Source organism: Carettochelys insculpta, chromosome 1 (genome assembly GCF_033958435.1).
Source record: "Carettochelys insculpta isolate YL-2023 chromosome 1, ASM3395843v1, whole genome shotgun sequence".
Lineage (NCBI taxonomy): Eukaryota > Metazoa > Chordata > Testudines > Carettochelyidae > Carettochelys > Carettochelys insculpta.
Window position 1 is genome coordinate 141,745,515 of NC_134137.1, and position 24,341 is coordinate 141,769,855.

Sequence of the window (24,341 nt, forward strand, 5' to 3'; positions counted from 1 at the left end):
CTTATCTAAATCCATATCCATTCATCGACAGCAGTGGTTCTCAACCGGGGTACCTGTATCCTTGGGGGTACTCAGAGACCTTCTAGGGGGTACAGCAACTCATCTAGCTATTTGCCTAGTTTTACAATAGGCTTACATAAAAAGCATTATCGAAGTCAGTACAAACAAATTTCACACAATGACTTGTTTATACAGCTGTGTTCCACACACTGAGATCACAGTGCAATATTTATATAACAATTCATTTATTTTATAATTTTATGGTAAACATGAGAAGGTAAACAATTTGTCAGTAATAGCATGTTGCAACACTTTTGGTTTTTTACAGTCTGACTTTGGAAGCAAGTAGTTTTTAAAAGTAAGGCACAACTTTGCTCTTGCATGTTCCCATCAGGTTCCTGAAAGGCTACATTTGTCTGGAAGGGCTGAAACTCACTGCTCCGTAATATTCAGGCAACTATTCAAAAAACATACTAGTCAACATACTAGTCACACTACACTGCAATATAACTGCCTCTGATACACTAGAACAAACGCGTTGCAATGATAGAAAAAAATTGTGTGTCTGGAAATTGTTGTTACTGCGGGTACCTATAATTTTTTTTAAAGTGGTATGTTGTAAAAAAGGTTGAGAACCACAGAACAACCAGAGTCCTGTGGTACCTTATATAGATAGAGTTAACAGATATTTTGGAGCAGAAGCTTTAATGGGCAAAAACACGCTTCATCAGCGGCAGGTCTTTGCCCGTGAAAGCTTATGCTCCAAAATAGCTAACAAGACAAAACCGCGGTCCTGTGGCACTTTAAAGTCTAGCAAAATGATTTATCAGGTGATGCGCTCGGCTGGGGGAGGGGGGTGACCCACATCTTCAGAGCTCCAAAATATCTGTTAGTCTATAAGGTGCCACAAGACTCTTGTTGGTGCTGAAGACACAGACTGACAGCGCTACCGCTCTCATACTCGCACAGCGCAAGGCACTGAGCTGCAGCAGTGGTGCAAAACAAGGCTCGGGGTCTGCAGGCACTTCCGCACCTAACTACCCGAGCAGGCTGATGAAATCCTCATGGCCCAGAGTCACAGCCCTGCTACAGAGCTGGAGCTGTTCCCGGCAGCACTGGGGCCCGGGGCTTTTTATTTACTCCCGGCCACCGCCCCGCAATGAGCTCAAACCCCCACACCCTCTGCCCACAGCTCGGCTAGCAAGCGCCCAGGTCTCTCCTCAGGCCTTGGGATCTCGAGGCCAGGGCTCACTCACGCATGGACCGGGCTGCAACCCCACCCCCAGCGATAGGTCTTCCCCAGCGTGCCGGGCACAGCCCGAGACACAGGGGGAGGCGCTGGCGGGGTTGGGTGAGGCGCCCTAGCGCCGCCGGGCTCAAAAGCGGCTGCGCCAGGACGGTGAGGGGGCGGCCCGGTGCAGCGGGGCCGTGGGCTACGCACCCAGCAGGAGGCCGTCCATGTCAAAGAGAAGGTGGGTGGCGGGCCGCGGCGGAGCGGGGCGGCAGGGAGGCGCGGCCATGGCTGGGCGGCGGGCGGCGCGCGGCGCAAGCGCGGTCAGGGAAGAGGAGGAGGCTGCAGCGCCCTGGGCGGGAAGCGCGGGCTGAGCCCGGGCCGCTCCAGGGGATTGCGCGGCTTAGCCGCAGGGAGGAGGGCGCAGCACACCCCTGTGTCTCGCTCCGGCCGGGCGTCCCGCCGGGAAAGCAATCGCCGCGCGCGGCCCGGGAGCCCCATTCAGCGTCCGGGTTCGACCCCGCAGTGCGGGGAGGTCGCGTGCTCGCGTCTCCCCCGGAGCGGCGCTAGGCTGGAGCAGAGCTGGGCACGTTCACGCTCGCGGGGGCGCAGCGGCAGGTGTGCAGAGCATCCGCGCCCGCGGGGCCGTAAGCAAGGGCAGAGTAAGCTTGCGAGGGGCCTAAGGCTAGTGGGAAGGAAGTAAGGAAGGGCCCATGCGCCAGTTACACATTGGGGGAGGAAAATGTCATCAAACGTTTCTGTGCACACGTTTGGTTTGGGTGAAGGTAAGTGTAGTCCGCTGTTCCTACCCCCGGCTCTGCGGATCCTTCGGGGCAGTAGGAGGGAAGCTAAGCCAGCCTTTTTTTTAGCCCTTCTTCCCCTGGCTACCCACCTCCTGCTTGTACCCTCAGATCTTCAGGGGCACAGTGCAAAGCCTAGCCTTGCAGGTGTCTTCCCGAAGCTGTGGACTCAGTCTGCCTGGCTTTGACTCCAGTCTGGGAGGCAGCTGGTTGTTATGTGCAAAATAAAATCAAAGCACCTGTTGTGTGAAATCTGCTGAAGTAGAAAGGAAGTAGTGGGAAAATTACATTGGTTGGCATTGTATTTTCATCTCTCTTGCTCTGAAAGCCACCTCCCAGTGTTGTGTTGGCTGAAAACAATAATTCGTGTTTTCACATTGAACCCAAATATTATTTGGGAGATGATCTCCAGTTTGTGTAGTTAATTTCCAGCGATTCAGTATTTTCAGTCTGTCTGTCATCAAGCCCTTCCACAACTAGAATCCTAGAATAGAATCATAGAGTGCACAGGATCTCAAGAGGCTGTCTAGTATGGTCCCCTACATGCATGGTGAAATTAAGTATTGTTGAGCCTAGAATGTGTATCAGCAGCTCTGACACGATGCTTCTTCGAGCGTGAGTTCTGTGTGCACCAGCCCCCTATGGTTTGCATTTGTTTGCTTTAAGCTGTCTTTCAGAAAAAGATAGCTGGGAGTAACAGATCTTTAAATAGTTGCTTCCTGGCTAGTCATAATATTTAGTATATCCCTACAATGTTATCGTTTCAGAATCATTGCAAAAACATTAAACTTAATCAGCTTTCAAATAACTAGGAGTTGACAAAACAGCTATTCTGTTTTTTGTTTTGTGAAGAGACAGACTAACACAGTTACTTCTATGAGACTATCGAAACAAAAAGCAGTCAAGTAGCACTTTAAAGACTAGCAAAATAATTTATTAGGTGAGCTTTCGTGGGACAGACCCACTTCTTCAGACCATAGCCATGCCAGGACAGACTCAATATTTAAGGCACAGAGAACCAAAAACAGTAATCAAGGACTAATCAGGAAAAAAAAATCAAGGTGAGGACATCAGAGAGTGGGGGGGGGGGGGGGGGAAGGTCAAGAATTAGATTAAGCCAAGTAATCTAATTCTTGACCTTCCCCCCCACCCCTCCACTCTCTGATGTGCTCACCTTGATTTTTTTTCCTGATTACTGTTTTTGGTTCTCTGTGCCTTTAAATATTGAGTCTGTCCTGGCATGGCAATGGTCTGAAGAAGTGGGTCTGTCCCACGAAAGCTCACCTAAAATTATTTTGCTAGTCTTCAAAGTGCTACTTGACTGCTTTTTGTTTTGATAGTATATAGACTAGCACGGCTCCCTCTCTGTTACGATTCTCTGTAGTGACACTTGTTACATTAGGTCTGATGTTTAAGGCCAGTGTAGAAAGAAGGATCAGACAGACTACTTTTTTCCCTCCGGAGTTTAGGGGAGGAAAGGCAATGGGACTGTGTTTCTACCAGGTGTGGGGGAGAAAAACAGAAGGGACAAACAACTTTGTGTGCAAAAAATATTCCCCCTTTGAAGTCAATAAGGCTATACAAGTGTAACTCAGTAGGATTTGGCCTTCTTTTTTTCCTCTCATTAACTTCTCAAATCACACACATTCCATGCTTACTCAACCTTTTTCCACTTAGAAAATAAGTTAGAGTTGGGGCAGACAAATGGGGACTAACTTCAGGTTTATTTCACTGCTGCAAAATTTTGGAATGTAATTCAAAATAAATCAAATGTGAGGTACTTCTGTGATTGTTTGAAATTCTAGGCCCTGTCTACACTTGGCCAGAATTTCATAAGGGCCATGTTAATGTCCAAATTGGAGAATACTAATGAGGCACTGAAATGAATATTCAGTGCCTCATTAGCATGCTGAGGGCCGCGGCACTTTGAAAGTGATAGGAATAAGGGGATTTTGATGTTTGCGGGGTCCTTTTGAAAAAGGCCCCGTTTAGACGAGCCACATGATTGAAACATGGCACTTTAGAAATGCTGCAGCTGACAGCATGCTAATGGAGCACTGAATATTCATTTCAGCGCCTCATTACTATTCTCCAATTTGGCCATTAGCATGGCCCTTTAGAAATTTTGGCCAAGTGTAGACCTGGCCCTAGGGACTCAGCAAATGGATAGAGCCCTATCCTAGCTTATTCAGCCAGGCTTTCTATCCTAGGCTGCTAAAAAGTGAATTTGAAATCATTGAGGGAGTGGGGAGAGAAACTTACAACACTATGGCTGTGTCTAAACTACAAATTAACTTTAAAGTTAAGGGGCTACTTTTTGAAGTAGCCTGCAGTGTCTACACATGCTTTTCCTTGCCTTGAAGTTTAACTTCAAAGTCACAACTCCATTCCCCAGAATGGAGTACTGCCTTACTTCAAAGTCGGATGTGTAGAAGTTCTGCACTCCTTACTTTGAAGTAAGGGGTCTGCCACCCCCCCACCCCCACCCCCCGGAGCATGAAGACACTCTGGACAACCTAGGCATGGCTTTGTGGTCCTGGCCAACCCCCTGACAGGAACCAGCAACCCCAGGCAGGAAGCTGAGAGCATGCCATAAGCAGGGGCAGCACAAGCTCCCGCTTGGACTGCCCCTGTTCTCAAGGCTCCAACCAGCAACTGCACCGTCCAGCCACCATGACAGCATGGCAGGCCCCCTGTGCCCCTCCCCCTGGAGGCCCCAGGCAGTGAGTCCGAGGGCTCACAGCACCCAGAGAAGGGGTGTGCCAGGAGGGGACCCTCCTGGACCGAGGGGGAACTGAAGGACCTCCTTGCCCTCTGGGGGGAGGAGGAGGAGGTCCTTTGCCAAAACAGCACCCGGCAGTGGCACATGGAGGCCTGTGACAGGCTGGCCAGTGGGCTTGCTGCCCAAGACCGCCCAGCCATGATGGGGACAGAATCCAGGTCAAGGTGAAGGAGCTGAGGCAGGCTTACTGCAAGGCCTGTGACGCTGCCTGCTGGCTGGGAGCGTGGTCTGCACACTATCCCTGCTACAGGGAGCTGCATAGGCTCCTGGGGCTGAGGGAGGTGGCTGCCCTAGAGCACCTGGTGGACACCGCCACCTGCCCCCCGCAGTGGACACCAACAAGGAGGCAGGCCCCTCTGGCACCGCTAGCCCCCAGCATGGGGACCGGCCCACCAAGACTGAGGTTGATGACAAGGGCTCCAGTGACAAGATCCTCATCATCACCCTCCCCTCCTGGATGACCAGCCGAGCCTCATCCACCTGAGCATTGCCCAAGATCCTGGAGATTGTAGCTAGTAGGTATGTGCAATCAAGATGTCACAGAGCCTGGGACAGGGCCCTGCTGGAGCAGTCCCACAGCCCACATGCACGGGGAAGGAGGTGGGCACTGAACATGGCCTGACCCTCGCCAGGTGGGTACCCCTTGGCACTCAGGATCCCACAGGCCATCAGATGGCAAGGGAGGGAGTGGAGGCCAGCAGAGCGGGGGCCCCCATCCGTGGGGACCCAGCACTCACGAACCATCCCCCTGTCGTCGTCTTTCTTCACAGGCCCATCATCGGGGAGCCACCACAGCCCATATGAGCAGGCTGCAGCCATGGGGGGCTGGGAGGCTGCCCCATCACCCCAGACACTGGCTGGTGATGGAGTGGGAGATGTGGGAGCAGCTGGCTGGCAGCAAGGACACTATATGGCTCAAGCCTTGGCAGCCTACCTCAGCCAACCTCCACCCCAACCAGCCTCCCTCTGCATCTGCCCCTCTGGCAGCTGCACCCGCCCCCTCTGAAGGTGCCCACCACATGGCGGACCTGTCCCCAGCTGCTTGTATCGAGCTGGCTCAGTGGCTTGTGGCCAGGGCAGGTGTACCTTCCCCAGCCCCAGTGGCCCCCACACCGCACACCCTGCAGAAGCTGAGCCCATGACAACCCCACCTCCCCCTTTGTAGCCCCACAGGGTCGACTGAGCCCTCTCCCATCCCAGCCCCTCTCCAGGTTCAGTCCCCCCACCCAGCCCTTGCTGCCCCTCCATGGAGCGTTCCTCCCATCCACTGTATATAGTCTGACATGTTCTGTTTCATTGAATACGTTTGTTCCCACCCTAGCCCTGAGTCCCTGGTTCATGGTGGGAGAGTGGTGATGAGGGGAGTGGGAGGGGGTGCGCTTGGTGGGGGATCGTGAGGTGTGGGGAAGTAGAGGGGGTTGTGACACAGAGTGTGGCTGGTAGGGTCACAGCAAAGGCCTGGCGCAAGGCCTCCCAGACCCTGACCCCATCCCTCTGTGCCTGGCAGCATGGGACAGTGAGCGGCTGTTCATGCACTGCCCCTGGGTCCATGGCCTAAGCCTGGTGGAAGGGCTCCTGTCTACCCTCCACAAGTGCACAGCATGCAGCGACCACTGCAGGGACAGTTGGGAGGCTGACATCCAGCCTCGTGAGGAGGCTGGAAAACCTCCCCTTCAGCCTCCCAAACACCCACTCTGCTGTGCCTTGGTATGGTTGAGGTGGCCGCTGAAGGTGTCCTGGGCTGCATGAGCCAGGGATGCAGCGGGTATGCAACATCAGCCACGATGCAGGGGAGCATCGTGATGTCCCCGAGTTGGAGCTCCCACAGGGGGACATGCATGCCCTGCTGCATCCAGCATCCCAGCCACGAATTCTGGAACATCTGGGTGTCATGGGCCCCCGCCTGGCCACCTCGTGCACATGTCCAGGAAATGGCCTCTTGCATTCACCAGGGTCTGGAGTACCACCGAGTGGTACCCCATCCTTTCAATGTAGGTGCCCCCACTGTGGTCCAGGGCTCGGATCGCCACTTGTGTCATGTCCAGGGCTCCTTGAGCACATGCAGGGTGAGGGTGTTGGGAGGGGCCCTTTAAGGGGTCAGCTGGCTGCAAGCCTGGAAGAGCTTTTCGGCCATACCACCCCTGCCTGCATCATTTCCTGGCCCCTTACTTTGAAGTAGGGACTATAAGTGTGTAGATGCTTTACTTCAAAGTAGAGGGACCCTACTTCAAAGTAAAGGAGGGCTGCTTTTTTTTGTGTGTAAACGATTTACTTTGAAGGACAACTTAGAAGTAAGCAACTTCGAAGTTATTTTGTAGTGTAGACATAGTCTATATGTTGAGCTTCCTCACGTGCTTTTTGCAACCTTTTAAAAGCACAAAGACCTGTTGGCCTGTGGAACTAGGCTTAGCCTAAGGAAAGGCTACAGCTACCTGTGCATTTCAGTACATACAAACTTTTTCTTTGATGTATTTTTCTTTCTTTTTTTTTTTTTTCTTTCTTTTTTTTTTTTTTAAGTACAGTTCAGGTCATTAGTGGACGCAGAGCATTTTCCTATAAATGTCTGGGAATTCATTTCTAATACATGGGCGGGTCAATACATTTTGGCTGTAGCTGATTAGAGTGTGTGCTTGCTCTATGTAAGCTTTCCAGGCTACTGCTCTGGTACTGCGTCTACTCCTGGCTCTCTGCTCCATAACTCCTCTGTCCTGCCAGCCCCCCTCCCTCAGGCACTCACAGATTGTTCAGAAATGGGATCCAGAACCCACTAGGACCATGAAGCAGCATATTTGAGCTTCCTGTCAGTCTCAGCAGAGGAAAGGGTCAAATGGAGCCTGACCGTTCGACAGAGCTTCAGGGAAATTAGAGTGAGAGGGGGCAGGGACAGAATATCTTAAAGTTGGCTGGTGTGGCTTCCCATGGCTTTTAATGTCTGGTGACACATGTTAACTGGATATCTGGGAGACAGCAGTCAGGAGGGGACTGCTTTGCATTTTCTGCAGGTCAGAGCGCTCCAGAAGGGCTGTGTGAGCAAGCTTGCTCCTGCTCACCTAGCTGTGGCTGAGCCCCAGCCTAACGGGTGTGTATGGCTAGGGCCTACCTAATTCAAAGTCTATTTTGGCCAATTTAATGGTCATAGAATTTTTAAGATAGCAAATTTCATGATTTCTCCTATTTAAAACTGAAACTTCAGCATATAATTGTAGGGTTGTATTGTTAACTGGTGGGGGTTGGGTGAGGGGGAAGAGCTACCCTAAATTCTGTGCTGCTGCTGTAATCAGAATGGCCTTCAGAAGTGGGCAACTGGAGAGCAGCACCTGCTGGACAAGAGCCCAGCTGTAAAGGCTGACCCACCACCAGCTGCAGTGCGGAATTAAGAATTATGTTTGTGATGGTGCTGCCTTCAGAGCTGGGTATACAGCCAATAGCTAGCACACTATGGCTACCTAGCTCTGAAAACAGTGCAGAAGAGTGGCAATACTGTGACTCTGCCCTCCTCCCCCACCCCACGCAAAAAAAATAAATAAATAAATTGGGGACCCCCTACCATGCAACTTTCTCTTGGGTCAAGCTCCCCAATTTCAGGAATGCTTTTTCCACCCTAAAGCTGTATAGCATAGGATAAATGCACATAAAAGATCCAATTTTACGTGGACAGACCAGATGTAGTTCATGATGCGTTTTGCATGGCCATGAATTAATAGGCCCAGGCTCTAGCTAGGACCCTATAACTTAATCTGGCCTTGGACATAAGCTATGTTGGAACAAGAAGCTCTTCCATTAATATAGCATGCTTATGACGCATAAACACTTATGCCACTGCAATTTGCGATACTTTGGGTGCTCAGGATCATGGAATATTCACTTGCAAGAGTGGCATAAATTTTGTCAGCATAGGTGATAGTGTAAATGTAGCCTGAGCAATTGCTTAGGGCTCAAATTATTAGTGTATATTAGTATTAGTTCTGAGTGGGGAGGGAGATATTCCTGTTTAGGGTCCCAAATAGGTAAGCTCCAGCACTACTAATACAGTATGATACATTATTATCTGTGAAAGAAGGATATAGTCGCAATAGTCTCTGCTTATGCTTTGGACATGTGAGGTGGGTTCGTGTTGGCATTGTTGATGTTTTAATGTCTGATCTTGCAAATGTGCATATAGAACTTTAAATGTTATTTATAAGAGGGACTTTAGATGGGACTTAGTGCAGGGTCAGAGCTGTAAATGGTCCAAACTGGTTCAAACCTACCTGAATGTTTTCTTGAAGAAATGCTAGATGTCCCAATATTTGGGTCTTTGTCTTTTGTAAGCAACTGCTGCTTTCTTCCCATCCTGATTTTTCACACTTGCTATCTGATTACCCCTATTACTTAAAAAGGCAACCATAGAATGGAGTTAGTAAAATTGTATAGACTAGTTTGCTTACATGGTGGTTTCATATATGCTGACTTGCTTGCTGCAGGAAATGCTTATTAGGGTTTGTCAGAAGTGCAAAGAGGTTGCAGAAACACACCAGAATCTTCTCGCAATCCGGGGAATTGCTGTATGTGACTTCTATTCTGGATTTTCTTTTGATTGGTGAGTTTTGAAAGGACAGAATTGTTGCCATCCTTTTGGGCCTTTTCTTTTCTGCATTTGGAAAGCTTCTGGCAGCTTACAAAGCATGTAGGAGGTGTCAAAATCAATATTACATGGACAAGCATCATTACCGCAAAGTGACATCGTTGTTGTTTAACTCTATTTCATGATTTTTGATTGCATGGAGTTGGCGGTACAGCTTTAAGCTTTGTCTACTCTGGAAGAAATTGTGCTCTTTTTATAGTATGTTGGCTTCCACACAGCTGTGCACAGTGTATAAAATTAGTCTTTTTCCAGATCATGACCTGAGTACATACTCATGTGGCCTTGCTGAATGGGTATTTTAAGAATGTTTGCAGTATCTTCCTCTTCTGAAAAAATAATTGTGTTGTCACCAGACAGAATGTTTTAACTTTAATCTGTTCAACACTGTGGAGTTAAACTGATGCAAGTCAGCTAATGTTGATCTAACTATGGAGGTGTCTAGGCTTACATTTTGCTCCTACTAACATAACTGCCCCACTATGCCCATTTGATTAAACTCACCTCCAGGAAAGGTGTAGAGTCAAAACTGGTATAGTTTGGTCAACACTATATTAGTATAACCACTGCATTGCTCCCATCAACAGTTACTGGCTTGCAGGAGCAGTCCCATAATGCCCCACACCGACATGACAATCAGTACAAGTGCTGCTGTTGAGGATGCAAACTGCCAACATGAGGATCAAAGCTACAGTCCAACACAATAAAATCCTTCAATATAACTAGACAAGACTCTTTGGGTTTATTCAGTATAATTACGTCCATTTAATGGGCAAATGGAAAGGGGGAATATGCAAAAAGAAACCACGATCATAGCATAGTAGCCTCACAAACAGCTAAATAGCTAATTCAAAATGTATTGGATGCCATTACATAATTTGACTCAAATATCACAGTAGTGTTTTCTTATAAGGTTTCCACTCACCCTCCCCATTTTTAACTGCCCTTATTTTAACTACTTTAAAATTAAACATTTCCATGTGGTGTTATGAAGCATGACCCATTTAAATCACTCGATCCATTGGGATTTCAGGGGACATTCGGTGGGGTGCAGTGAGAACCAGCAGGCCAGAAGGAGTCATGGTTATTTACCTATAGTCTTCTTGGTGAGAAGAATGGACATAGGTTCCAGGGATACAGTCACGTTGTTCCACCCTGAACCTGCAAAGATGAAGCACATGCTTAACTTTGTGTACTGTGAATAGTCCCAGTGACTCACAATGCGATTAGCTAAGCCATGTGCGTAAGTCTTTACATCAGTGGTTCTAAACAAACAGTATGTTGACCCATCCAGAGTTCAGAGATTTTCCAGGGTATATATTTAGTTTTACAACAGGCTGCCAAAAAAAAAAAAACAAACTGAAGTCTGTACACATTAAAATATCAAATAACCTGTTTATATTTCTCAGTACATTCTACACACTGAAATATAAATATAGTATTTATATTTTTTATAATAATATGGCAGAAGTAAGGAAGTTTTCAGTAAGTGTGGCGTGACCCTTGTGTATTTATAGTTCTGATTTTTAAGCAAGTAGTTTTTGAGTGACGTGAAGTTTGGCTAAATCAGACTCCTAAACGGGTAAAGAAGTCTGGAAAGTTAAGAGATGCTGCTTTATCAAATGAGGAGAGTGCATGGCTTGTGTGCATGCCTCTCACTCCTGGCCCATGAGGAGAGAGTTTGGAGCAGTCTTCTCAACCTTATATAAAAAGTACCCCTTTCCAAAGTACAACCAGACTTCTCTCACGTACTTCTAAGGGTCCACGTAGCGAGAAACATGGCCCTAAGATAATCTGAGGTCTTAAAACAAGTGCCATTCAACCTCTCCTGACTACTGCACCCTTTTCAGGGGACAGATTTGTTTCGCATACCACCAAGTTATGTCTCACTTAAAAACTACTTACTTACAAAAACAAGAATAAAATATCACAGAAGACTACTACTGAAAACTTGCTGTTTTTCTACCATCTTATTATCAAATAAATGAACTGGAATGGAAATATTGTAACCTGGTTGAGAAACACTGGGTTAGAGGAGTAAACAGAGGAACAGGAAAAATAGCAAGCGATGTGTCTGTATTTATGGCTGCTGCCCCCTCCTTCCCAAAATGGTCCCCTTGAGGGGAAAGCATACTTCTTATTTTTTTTAAATACCTCGCCTCCCAAAGAGAGCAACCTCCTCAGATTTTTGTACAGGCAAAGTGAATTTCATCTGTAAGCAATGTCATTTGAGATTGTTCAGGTGCATTAGAGTGCCCAGTTAAGGGCATGTGAGCCAATTTTAGGTATGCAGTTCAAGTACTTTTTTTTTTCTTTTCTTTTCTCTGTTATAATGTTACCTCGGGATCATTCCCTAACTCAGGGCCTGGGTTCTGATTCAGGAAAGAATTTAAGCATATATGTAACTTTTAAGTCAATGAAAAAGTGATGTGTGTTTTTTTTTGTTTGTTTGTTTTTACATTGGATTTAAGCGTGTCTTCAGATTTGTGTAGCTACTCCTGCAGTCACTTTGATTATGCCCTTAAATATCAAGGAAAGATTAGCGTAGTTTTCCTAAGATACTGTATTCTGAAATGCATGGATGAGAATGTGTGTCACCATTTTTGAAATTGTGTTTTAAGACCACAGACTGTCCAGAAATGTGGTTTGAGTAATAACAGTCTTTACAAAAGTGATAGAAACACATTACACTACATGTACCACTCTAAAATTATTTCTGTTTTTCGTGTCATCCTGAAGGCAGCTGTGGCAAAGTGGATAAGCTGATCTGAATCTACTTTTTAAAGGAGTCTAAAGACAAATAACCAAAAAAACAAAAAAAGTAACTTAGAAGCCTGCATAATGATTTGAATAAAAACTTGTAAGAGACTGGGGGATAAGGCAGTGTTGCCTAGTGGTCACATTTGGGCAGGTGTCCACAAATCAAGGATGGTCAAAGGGCAGCATTCAGAGAGCAGGAATTAGAGTTATCACTAGAGCTGAAGCCAATATGCAAGAATCAAGCTGAGTTAGGCTGAGGTAAGAGATCAGTGTTATTTGACAGGCTGGAATCGGAACGCAAGAACCAGGGTTGAAGTACTCCCAGGGCAATTCTGTGCCAAAGGATTAAAAACTCTGCAAAACGTATGTGTCAAAATAACACTGTATAACCAGGACAGTTTCAATTATTTTGGTAACTTATTTCAAAATATTTGTCAGAAAAGTAAGCAGTTAAAGAAAGCCCTGCAACTCAGTTCCTGTTTCTGTGTACCAGAGTTCAGCCATGCCCCCCATGCCAGCCGCTCACACCCCTCCCCCAGGAGCACATTTATGGGGTTCCTGGCCAAGACACTCACATGCTTTCCCTTCCCATCTCCCAGGCCCCAGCCACATGCACCTCAGCCCAGATACTCACATGCTTTACCTGCTGCCCGTGATCCCTGGTCTCCGGGAGGTAATACAGACATGGGAAGGCATTGACTTTCCAAAACTGCCTACACCCACTCCCTAGCCATCCAGAAAAGTTGGCGCCACAGCAGAACAGCCCAGCTCTCCAGCCACCAGGGATGAGTGCAGCCCTCCAGATGTCCAGGAAGGATCAGGCTGGGGTCAGGCAGGGCTTGGCTACACAGGAGGGGAGTGGGAAGGTTGCTGAGGGGTGGGGCCTCCAATGAAAGGGGCAGGGCTAATGGAGTAACAGCCTGATGCTGAGTCCTAGGCTTTCACAGAGTTTCTTGCATGTTGCTGCATCATTCAGGGAAAGCTAGCAACTTCCAAATCCCTTTTCCCTGGCTTTGTCTTCTGTTTGACAGCTGGGTTCTGTGAGATCCAGCAGTCCCTAATGGTGGCCAACATATCTGCAGCCCATTTCTGTGAGGGGGAGAAATGGAAATTCTGCATGCACAACTTTTTTTTTTTTTTTTTCCAGAATTGTGGAGAGGTGTAGCATTCCCCAGAAGCAGGTCTGAGTCAGGCTGGGCTTAGAGACTGGAGATCTAAAAAGCAGAGTGAGAATTGGCCTCACAGCAGTCCAGAAGCATAGGTGGTATCCGGACGATTCCCTAGCACATATACCAGGGTTAAATAGTGAGCATGAACCAATCGGAGTGCTACAAGATGCAGTCATTCTGGATCATTTGAGAGGTACTTCCTGCAGTGCTTAGTCTGATCAGTGCTTGTTAGATAACAGCTCTGCATGACCCATACTGGTGAAGTGGGAATCTCAGCAATATCTAATTTTGCTGGTTTGGATTCTCATCCCATAGCTTGCTTTTTTTTTTTTTTTTTTTTTTTAAATGAAAATATTTACCCACATTTACCTACTTTCCTTGTAAGACAAAGGCATGTTCCCAAAAGAGCATAAATTTGGTTACAAGATTGACAGCTCACTAGATTCAGGTGTCTTTACAAGTAAGTAGAAAGAGATGGGACCTTTATCTAACCCATCTAAATCTAATTCTAAAATGCAGAGGAAATTTGCAGATTGCAACTCTCTTTTTTTCACATCAGCGACTGAATTCAACTGGGCTACGCATGCTGCTCTTCAGCATAACGGTATGAGAATCTAATACTCAGATGCCAAGATCCTGGGTGTTTATCTTTCTGCTTCACTGTCTGACCCAAATCTCACTTGCTGTTTTCAGTATTTCCTGTCACAAGTGATAGTGTGTGTTTTCTGAGGACATTTATATAATTAAAAAGCATAAAGCCATGTCTTTATGGGCAGCTATTGCCCATTTAGTTTGTAATTGAAATTTTAAATTTAAATATTACTCTTAATTAAAAGAGATCTGGGAATAAATATATAACACAAAGAATAAGTACTTAGTATAAATTGAAAGGGATTTGTGCAATCTCCAAGTATGAGAAATGAATTAATAATGAATCTGATGCAGCTATCTACAAAACAGGTTACAGAATGATTTGTTGTGTAATTATTTAACAGAAGTTAGATGTGTCACTTAAACCTGTTGGCACCACAATCTATAACAGATTAGTGTTGTGTTAACAACTAAGTTTGACAGTCTTAGCCCATAATCCACTGCAAAAGTTTTTAACTCCAATGTTTAGCCTAACAAATGTGCCCCCATCTGAAATAGCAAAAATATGTTAGTGAAATTTCCTAAAACTTAATAACAACAATTAAAACATTAATAGTAATATATGTTCTCATTACGTGAACAATGCCATGCTGAAATGAATGTCATGTTGGGATCTGGCCTTGCATACTGCACAGGGTTAAAATGACTCGGTTCTTGTGTGAGAGAACTCTCAAGAAAAAAATTGCTATAGGAAGCATTAGCTTTGATTCAGTAGGTGCCACTGTTGTCTCTAAATCTGTACCCCAGTGCCAGCACTGGAGGTCTCAAACTGAACTGCACCATATCCCTCTTCTGACAACAAAAATTACTACGTGACCCCAGGAGAGGGAACTGAAGACTGAGCTCATCTGAGCCCAGTCTCTTCAGGTGGTAGGTCCAAAGCCCAAGTACCATAGCCTTAGGCTGCACCGTCCCCCACCCAAAAAAAAAAAAGAAGTTCACTGGCTTCAGCCCCAGACAGGGGGCTTGTGATCTGAGCCCTTCTCCCCAGGGCTGAAGCTTTGGGCCTGGGTGGGGCTCAGGCTTTGGCTACAGGTCCAACCTTGGGCCTCAAAGTCTAAGACAGCTCTGGCGAGCCCATTAAAATGGGGTTGTGATCCACTTTGAGGTCCCAAGCCCAGTTTGTGAAGTGCTGTTCCAGCATCATGTTGGAGAACCCCTTCAATTAGAGTAGAGACTAATTTGCAGTTATTGAAAATTTCATTAATAAAAGCAGATATATATATTCTGGTAACCTCAACAAATTCCGATTAGGCTGGGCTTTTATTTTGGTATTTCAATGTAAATATAAATTCAGGTGTGTAAATTATAACATCCTTCTGGTATTTAGGTATCACAATGATAGGTTTTGTGTATTTTAGGATACAGATTGCTGAAGTGGTGAGAGATTTTTTTTTTTTAACCTCGTGTCTAAGAAGCATTATATACTTTTTTCACGTGGATACAGTCAACTTTATATCTGTTTTCATCATTTCCCTTTTAAATGCATAACTCACTCTAGCTAGCATTAGACACAGCCACTACAAAAATGCTAAATCTGTTGAGATATCTGAATTCTTTCATTACCAAGTTGTCCAATGAATACCTGTAAAGGGTCAAACCCAGAGAGAGTAGGTTCTTTTTTGGCAAGCAGCCAGGTGAGCCAATGGGAAGAAAAAGGGGAATTTTTTTTAATTGAAGCTGTTACCTGCTGAAAGAGTCTTTCTTTTGAGTGTCCAGAGCAGAAAGAGACAGACATGGTTTATGTCTGAACCAAGTTTGGAGGATTTGGTAAGTATGTGTGTCTTAAAAGCAATCTGGACATACAACTATGTCAGTACGTAGAAAGGAAAGAAATGTTTAGGGCAGACACACTCAGGTTACTTTTTATTTTTGGGTTTGATACAGGACTTCTCAAGCTGGCTGATGTGCCCCCATACATTGCACATATCTTTTTTGTTTTGTTAATCACCTTTTTTGAAGTCAATGATTTGATTCCTATGTCCTAGAGAAGGGTCTATGTATATGCATGCCTAAGACTGAAAGGTCAGTTATCAGAGATTGCAGTATAATTTCTCCCTATTTATTTTCCAGCTCTCTCTGATGGGAGGGTTAGGAGCTTGGGGTTACCCTGCAGGGTTCTAAAGAGGGGTTTTCTCACTTGAACAGTAGTAGCTCGCTCCAAAGGTCAGGGAATCTGACTTTGGAAAACTTTTAAGCAGGAGCCTTCTTAGGCAAGATAATTGTAAGGTTTCTTGCAGGCCCTCATTTCTTCATTCAGAGCATCAGCGTGAGGAACAGCCTTGAGAGCAGTACAGGTGAATATCATCACACCACATCACAAGTTCTACAGGCTCCCACTGGGATTCAGATTGTAGTTTTAGTCTTGTTATTCAAGGAATTCCCAGAGTTACCAAATGTTCCAGAAATTCTTTCCACAATATTCATTGGTGAATATTTTCCATAGACTGATGCTGATAGATAGACCCAGGTTCCAACTATTTGGTGATGAAAACATAGTAGTCCATAGAATTATAGGGCTGAAAGGGACCTCAGGAGGTCATCTAGTCCAGCCCCCTGCTTCAAGCAGGATCAAACCCAACTAAGTCATCCCATCCAGGACCTTATCAAGCCGGGATTTAAAAACCTCTAGGGATGGAGAATCCACCACCTCTCTGGGTAATGCATTCCAGTGCTTCACCACCCTCCTGGTGAAATAGTTTTTCCTGATTTCCAGCAAACTCCTCTCATTCTGTAGCTTCAGACCATTGCTCCTTCTTCTGCTATCTGTCACCCCTGAGAACAGTTTCTCTCCATCCTCTTCAGAGCTCCCCTTCTGGAAGGTGAAGGCTGTTATTAAATCACCCGTCAGTCTTCTCTTCTATAAACCAAATAAGCCCAAACCCCTCAGCCTCTCCTCATAGGTCATATGCTCCAGCCCCTTAATCATCTTCGTTGCCCTCAGCTGAACTTGCTCCAGCAGATCCACATCCTTTTTATACAGGGGCCCCAAAACTGGACACAGTATTTCAGATGTGGCCCCATCAGTGCTGAATAGAGGGGAACGAACACTGCTCTAGGTCTGCTCTCAATGCTCTTCCTAATATACCCTAATGTGCCATTAGCCTTCTTGGCTACAAGGGCACACTGTTTACTCATATCCAGCCTTTCATCCACTGTAATCCCTAGGACCCTTTCTGCTGTACTGTTGCTTAGCCAGTCAGTCCCTAGCCTATAACAATGCTTGGGATTCTTCTGTCCCAAGTGCAAGACTCAACACTCTAGTTCTTGGTTTTAAAATTCCTATTACTCCTCCCCCGGCCCCCAGAGATGTCAGAGTAAGGCCACAACCCATCGAGGTATAAAACCCACTTTTTCCTCATGTTTTGGGTGTGTGGTTTTTTTTTTTTGTTTTAACTCTGTAGCCAGACACATCTTTTTGTTTCTTCATTTGTTTGCTTTAAACCATAGACGCGCACAGTCCAGGAGAGCAGTATGAAACACTTTTTGCCCCTGTTTAGGGGTTCTGTAATTATATACAGTATGGTTTGAAAATACCCATCCATATTCCTTAGATTTCAGTATGACAGAAGCTTTTAAAAGTGCAGAAATGTGAAAAGACGTAAACTAAAGGAAATCTCATTCTGTATTTAACGCTTTTAGTAGCTTGGGTTTTTTTACACCTCTGTTCAAGACAAGAGAAGCATGTGTAGATGTATTTGCAAATCCTGTAAATCAGGGGTTTTCAAACTCTCTCTTGGATCCTGCATGTTAAGTAAGATTTCCTTTTGGGTGCCCATAATTGAGGAGTGTGAAGGTAAAATTAATCCAGTTCTGGCAAGGAACAACCTCCGGCGGTAACTACTTATGAGGTTTGTGTCTTCATTGACACTGACACCATTGGCACCAGCGTTGGCACACTACTTATGTTGGGCTCTTGGATCTTTTTCATAGAGGTGATGCTTGATCTTTTATCAGTCCCTATGTAAAGGGTAAGCAGCTGGCAAGCCACAAGATGTTTTGCTTACCTGAACACTCCTTGAGAAGTTTGCTATTAAGGAAGACAGACTGGTATGGTACGTAGCTGACGTGCAATGTATTTACCAGCAAAGTCACTCTTGCTGAGGCATAGAGGTAACACAGTGGCTCACATCTCTTGGGTATATGCAGCAGCACATTATGGAAAGGAGCAGAGTTTTTAAACAATCGTTGCTAGGCTTTTCATTTAGTGGATTTTTTTTAACAAGAAACTTCAATAACAAATTGTTTCTAACTTCAATAACCATGATGGAAATTGTGCTTTGACTCTTTTTTAAAAGCAAATTCTTACATTTCATTTGTGACATTGCTGGGACTCCCATGTGATTCTTACTTGACGTGCTGAAATACCACCAAATTTCAAATTCTGCCCTTTCAGGCTCCCCTAGTTCTGTCCTGCTGAGCCAGGCTCTCCTCCAGCACTGACAAAGGTGTAGGTCACAGCCTTTTGCAGTATAATACAGATGCTGAGATCAGCACAGTTCTTGGAATGCTCAGCTAGGAGGACATTCCTTGGCACCCAAATGCATAGCCTCAAAGGGATCTGAACGCTGCATAAATCCCTCTTACTCTTTATAAAGTGTTTTTTTACAAAGTAAGCTCATGTTCACCATCTTTCTCAGGGTAAAGAAAGAGCTGTATAGACTCCTTTCCATCTCCTCACATAACATTTACTTACACTGGGTTTCTTAATAAACAAAAATGATTTTTTGAAGTGTAAAACATGGGAGATTTAAGTGGCCATGAAGATAGCAGACAGAACAATGTAGGTTACAAAAAGTGAAACAGAGCACAAGCTAAGCTTAATACATAAACGCTTCATCTAGATGGGGCGCTGCTGCTGTCAGTGTCATGCAAAGAGGGCACTTGACAATGCAATTAGGCACTAATTTGCATACTTGGGTGAGATCGCGGTCACAGCAGAGGCTTCTGTCTGTACAAAACAAGCCATGTAAACTGGGTTCTGTCAGCGAAAACCCCCTTGTCGGCAGGAATAAGGGGGCTTCTGACAAGGGGGGTTTTCCACCAACAGAACCCCATCTACACAGCTGGTTTTGTGCCAACAGAAGCCTCTGCTGGGATAGTGATCTTGCATGAGTATGCAAATGAGGTGTGCCTATATGAATTAGCAGTCATTTGCATTGTTGAGTGCCCTCACTTGTGTGATGCTGCTGGCAGCAGCACTCCACCTAGATGTAGCCTAGGACACTGGTTACATGTAATATCTGAGTTGTTCTGATATGCTTATTTCATGGACAGGAAAGCCTCCCAGTCTGGGCTCAGTCCTTCCCCCTGCTGCAGTCATCACTGGTGGGGTAGCGAGGAAGAATTGGCAATCAAGATTACCTCACTTCCCACCCTTAAAATAGGTTTTGTATAAGATGGGGGTCCTTTGTTTCCAGTTCAAACTTCTTTCACACATTCAGTGGAAAAATAGAGCAACCAAGATGGGTCGCAGCATCAGATGACATGGCCTCTGTCTTGGTGGGCCCCAACTCCCAGGCTTTTAGGAAAATGACATCTGTTCACAGTCCACTGTTCTGATTATTGGACCATTAAGTTTCTTGAATACTACTAATGGACCTCACTTAGGATAACTATAATAGTTATTCAGGTTTACACTTCATATCCCTAACTTCATATACAGAGATGATGCTTGCATATAGAAGTGAGAATTGCATTCAATAGATCTTAACTTTTCCAGTTATATCTTACATGAGGTATTTTTCATAAGGTAATTCCAGTTTTGTTATAGTCATATTCCTAGACATATTTTCATAAAGTATATGGAATGCCCTGTCATAGTGATGTCTGTAGGCTATACTTAAAATAAGACTGCAGCTTCAATTTGTGTATGTATGTGAGTATATGAGCACTAGGGCTGTCAAGCCATTAAAAATTAATTGTGTGATTAATCATGGTGTTAACTAATAATAGAATAGCATTTATTTAAATATGTTTGAGTGTTTTCTACATTTTCAAATGTATTGATTTCAATTACATCACAAAATACAAAGCATACAAATATTTGCATTGAAACAAACAAAATAGTATTTTTCAGTTAATCTAAAATGAATACTGTTGTGCAGTCTCTTTATCATGAAATTGGGACTTATAAATGCGGTATATGTACAAAAATTGCCTTCAAAAATAAAACAATGTTAAACTTCAGAGACTACAAGTATTCAGTCATACTTTTTTCAGCCATTTATTTAGACAAACAAATTTTGTACAGGTTCAGGAGACAATGCTGCTTTCTCCTTATTTACAATATCACCTGCAAATGAGAACAGATGTTTGCATGGCACAGTTGTAGCTGGCATTGCAAGGTAGTCTATGTCTACACTGGCGTTTTGTCAACAAAACCTGGGGAGCATCCAGATTCCCAAGGTGCTCTGTCAACAGTAAATCAACAGACTGTAGCACTTTTGTTGACAGTCTTATGCCGCTTCCTATGAGGCATAACATCTCGGAGGACAGATCTCTGTCAACAGAAAACTGGTCTGGACGTTTGGGCTACATCTACATGAGAGGCTTTTCCTGGCAAAACTGGGCTTTTGTTTGGAAAAACCACGGAGCGTCTACATGCAAAATACACTTTGTTCGCAATTTATCGACAAAACCTGGTACATATGTCAGCAATGCTAATCCTCACCCCGTTCAGGTATAATGCCTCTCTTTACAGTATTCTGTTGACAAAACAGCTGTGAGGATGCTGTGGGGACCTGTTGCCTACACAGAGGGCTTCCGGTATGCTGGGCAGTCTTGTTTGCTGAGCTGATGGTCAGCCATTCTGTCAAGAGAGGGCTGGGGAGTCTGGCCGTTCTCTGTCAATGGAGCAAATCGCTCTCTTGATTGCATCTATACATAAAAGCGAATCTGTCGACAGAAGTTTTGCCAGGAAATCCCTTCCGACAAAGTGTTGACAGAGGCTTCTCATGTAGACATAGCCTTAGAGAGGCGCTCTGTTGACAGACAGGGCTTCTGGGACACTGGGCAACCCTGTCTGCTCTGCTTCCAGTTGGCCATTTTGTCAAGAGAGTGGCCAAGCAGGCCAGCCACACTCTGTCGACAGTGCTCATCTCTCTTGTGATCTGTTTGGTAATTTGGCCACAATCTGTCAACAGAAGTTTTGTTGGACGACCTCTTCGAATAAAATCTTCTGTCAACAAATGCTGTAATATAGACTTGCCAGATGAGCCAAGGATTTTTATGTCCATTCATTCAAGAGCGCGTACATCCATGCTGGTGATGTGTTCTTCTCAGTAAGAATCCAAAGCACTGCAAATTAATGCATGTTTTTATTTTCATCTAAGCCAGATGCCACCAAGAGAAGATTGATTTTTCTATTCTTGGTGGTCTGGATTTTGAAGTTTCTGCATCAATGCGTTGCTCTTTTAATATGTCTGAAAGCCTGTGCTCCACATCTTGTCCACACTCTGAGGTTTTGAAAGGCACTTCAGATTCTGAAACCTTGGGTCAAATGCTGTGCGATCTTTAAGAATCTGATATCATTAACATCTTTTGGGTTTTGTCAAGTCTGCGTGAAAGTGTTCTTAAATTTAAACAATAAATGCTGTGTTGTCATTTGAGACTATATAACAGCACAAAATATATGTCAGAGTGCAGGTAAAGCCATGAAGCAGAAGATAGACAATTCTTCCCCCTCACGCCTGTCCAAAGAGGTCAGTCGCAAATTTAATGTAATGCATTTTCTTTTAATGAGTGTCATCAGCATGGAAGTATGTCTTCTGGAGTGGTGGTTGAAGCACGAGACATAAATGTTTAGCATATCTGACACGTAAACACCTTCAGTGCTGGCTTCAAAAGTCTTATGTAAACACCTGCTCTCACTTTCAGAAGACATAAAGAAGCAGCAGGCAGCGTTATTTCTCGTGAATGTAAACAAACTCATTTCTTTTAGCTATTGCCTAAACAAGAGGCAGGATTGACTTGTAGCCTCTAAAGTTTACATTGTTACGTAACTGCACTCCTATAACAAGACAAAGAAGCTTGTTTGTAAATTGTACTTTCGTGATAAAGAGATTGCACTCTGGTATAGGTTGAATCTCTCTAATTCAAACCTTCTCATCCCACAACACCGTAATCCAGCATGAATTTAGTTAGCTGGATGACCACTTATCATGGCTGTGTCCAAGTTTCTCCTGGTCCCATAAATTTTATTCACAGCCACCAGTCCTGTCTGTGTTCTGTGCTGTTATTTAGCTGTAATTTACTCTTAAATATCTTGTAAGCGCCCAGTGAGCAGTGAAAGTGTTGGTAATGTGCTAGAAAATATTGATCTCCCATTGTATGGTAAATTCACTTGTGTGGCAGCAGTCAGATCTTGGGGTGGGAGCCTCACCTAGTGGTTAGAGCAGTGCACTGGTAGAGAGGATTTCTGGGTTCTGTTCCCCCTCTGGGAGGGAGGTGAGAATCTAGGGCTTAGAGTGGAGGGAGGCTGGGGAGCCAGGACACCTGGTTCTATCACAGCTCTCAGAGGCCCTCGGATGCCAAATGAGAGTTTCAGCCTGTCCTTGTGTGAAGTTAATTGGAAAATAACTAATTGTTTTGGCCATTTTTAAAGTGCAAATAATTGTAATCAAAAGTAATATAAAATAAGAACTATATACTTTGTATTCTCTGTTACTATGGAAAAAGTAGGAAAATATCCAAGAAAATTTAGTATAGTTCAATTGCTATCCTACTTTTAACAGTAATTAAAAGTGTGATGGATTGTGATTGATATTTGAATCATAATTAATTTCTGACTTAATTGGTGAATTAACTTTGACAACCCTAATAAGTACATGTGCATATGTGATTTTTTTTTTTCCCACTTTGATTTACTTTTAATTGATTATCTTTGTAAAATTAGTGGCAGGAACAGCAAAATAGCTGTTAATTGCTTTAGTCAAAGGAGGAGGGGAAGCTATCAGTCTGCCTGATCTTTCATATCAGGGTTACCAACTCTCAAAATTTCCTCATGAGTTTCTTGGTATTTTTTTGTTGTACATTAGTCCAGCTCTTCAGTCTTGAAATCATTGCAATATGTGAAATTCGGAAGAAAAAAAAAAAGCCTCAGATCAGAAAGAGCCCTGGCTTCTTGTGTGTGTGGTTTTTTAATAAAAACTCACTGGTGTAGACATAGCCAGCGACAGAAGGATCCAAACACAGATGGACTTGTGATTTTGATTCGTTGCTTTATGTCTCCATAACTAGCTAAATGATAAGAATACACCTAACTTAGACTTTTGCAGGCAGGCCTGAATATCTGTACTCTATCAGGATGTACCCAGAAATATATGCCTACCATGGAATTTTACAGAGTTGCACCAAGAGGCATCCATTCTGGGGGGGGTGGGAATTGAGAGGGAGAGCATATTTGTGTCAGCATATTAAAACATTGTGTCCCCAAAAGCATCATAAACGGGGGGGGGGGACATAACTAGGCAGTGCATTCTTTGCTAATTACCAGGTCCAATGTGGGAGAAGACATAATAGAGCAATGAGACTTACAAAAAGGTGAAGCGAGGGGTACCATAGGCAAGGGGTTGGAAGCTTTGATAAATTGGAGAATTGATCTGAAGTTAACAAGATATTATTCAATAGAGACAAGTTCAGCGTATGTCACTTTGGAAGGAGATATCAAATGCTCCAAATGGGGAATTAATGGCTAGATGGTAGCACTTACTATTGAACAGGATCTGAGATTATAGTGAAGCACAAACTGAACAAGAGCCAACACTTCAATGCAGCTGTGAGCAAAGATTAATCATTCTGAGATGTATTGAGTAGTGTTGAAAGACACATCAGGCTATTGTCCTGCTTTACTCGACATAGGAGGCCTTACCTAGAGCAGTGGCTCTTAACTGGGGCATGCAGAGGTCTTGCGTTGGGTAAGTCATCCAGATATTTGCTTAGTTTTACAACAGACATCATTTAAAAAGTACCACCAAAACCAGCATAAACTATAAAATTTCATACAATGATGTTTATTTTTCTCTATATATTCGAGACTGAAATAGTCTCAGGGGTAGCCATGTTAGTGTGTAGCTGCACAAATAACAAGCAGTCCTGGACTACCTTAAAGACTAGCACATTCATTAGGTAACAGAGAGGTCGCCATGTTAGTCTGTACTCCAACAAAACAAAGCAGCCGAAATGTAGCACTTTAAAGACTAACAAAATAATTTGGTGATGAGCTTTCATGGGACAGAGCCACTTCAGATCAGGTCAGTTTATCACTTTACCTAATAAATGATCTGAAGATAATGAGCTTTTGTGGGTAAGACCCACTTCCCTTACC

At 44.4% G+C, this 24,341-nt stretch overlaps 2 protein-coding genes across 6 annotated transcripts in view; one reads left to right on the top strand and one right to left on the bottom strand.

The window, feature by feature from the left end:
• The window catches only part of PUDP (pseudouridine 5'-phosphatase), a 151,303-nt gene extending 149,752 nt beyond the window's left edge, over positions 1–1,551 (bottom strand). For 2 of the 4 annotated variants that reach the window (XM_074992599.1, XM_074992617.1), the window contains exon 1: positions 1,442–1,531. Coding sequence is in view for 1 of the 4 variants with exons in the window: in XM_074992582.1 (XP_074848683.1) it covers positions 1,442–1,520 (79 nt within the window). In the remaining 3 variants the exon portion in view is untranslated. Of the gene's footprint in view, positions 1–1,441 lie in introns of all 4 variants that reach the window. The other 2 variants (XM_074992582.1, XM_074992591.1) reach the window with 2 other exon arrangements.
• The window catches only part of STS (steroid sulfatase), a 195,619-nt gene continuing 172,643 nt past the window's right edge, over positions 1,366–24,341 (top strand). Inside the window, exon 1 of one of the 2 annotated variants that reach the window (XM_074992559.1) lies at positions 1,366–1,472. In XM_074992559.1, the coding sequence (XP_074848660.1) occupies positions 1,459–1,472 (14 nt within the window). In that variant the 5' untranslated portion in view covers positions 1,366–1,458. Of the gene's footprint in view, positions 1,473–13,441; positions 13,557–24,341 lie in introns of those variants that run through there. The other variant, XM_074992568.1, reaches the window with a different exon arrangement.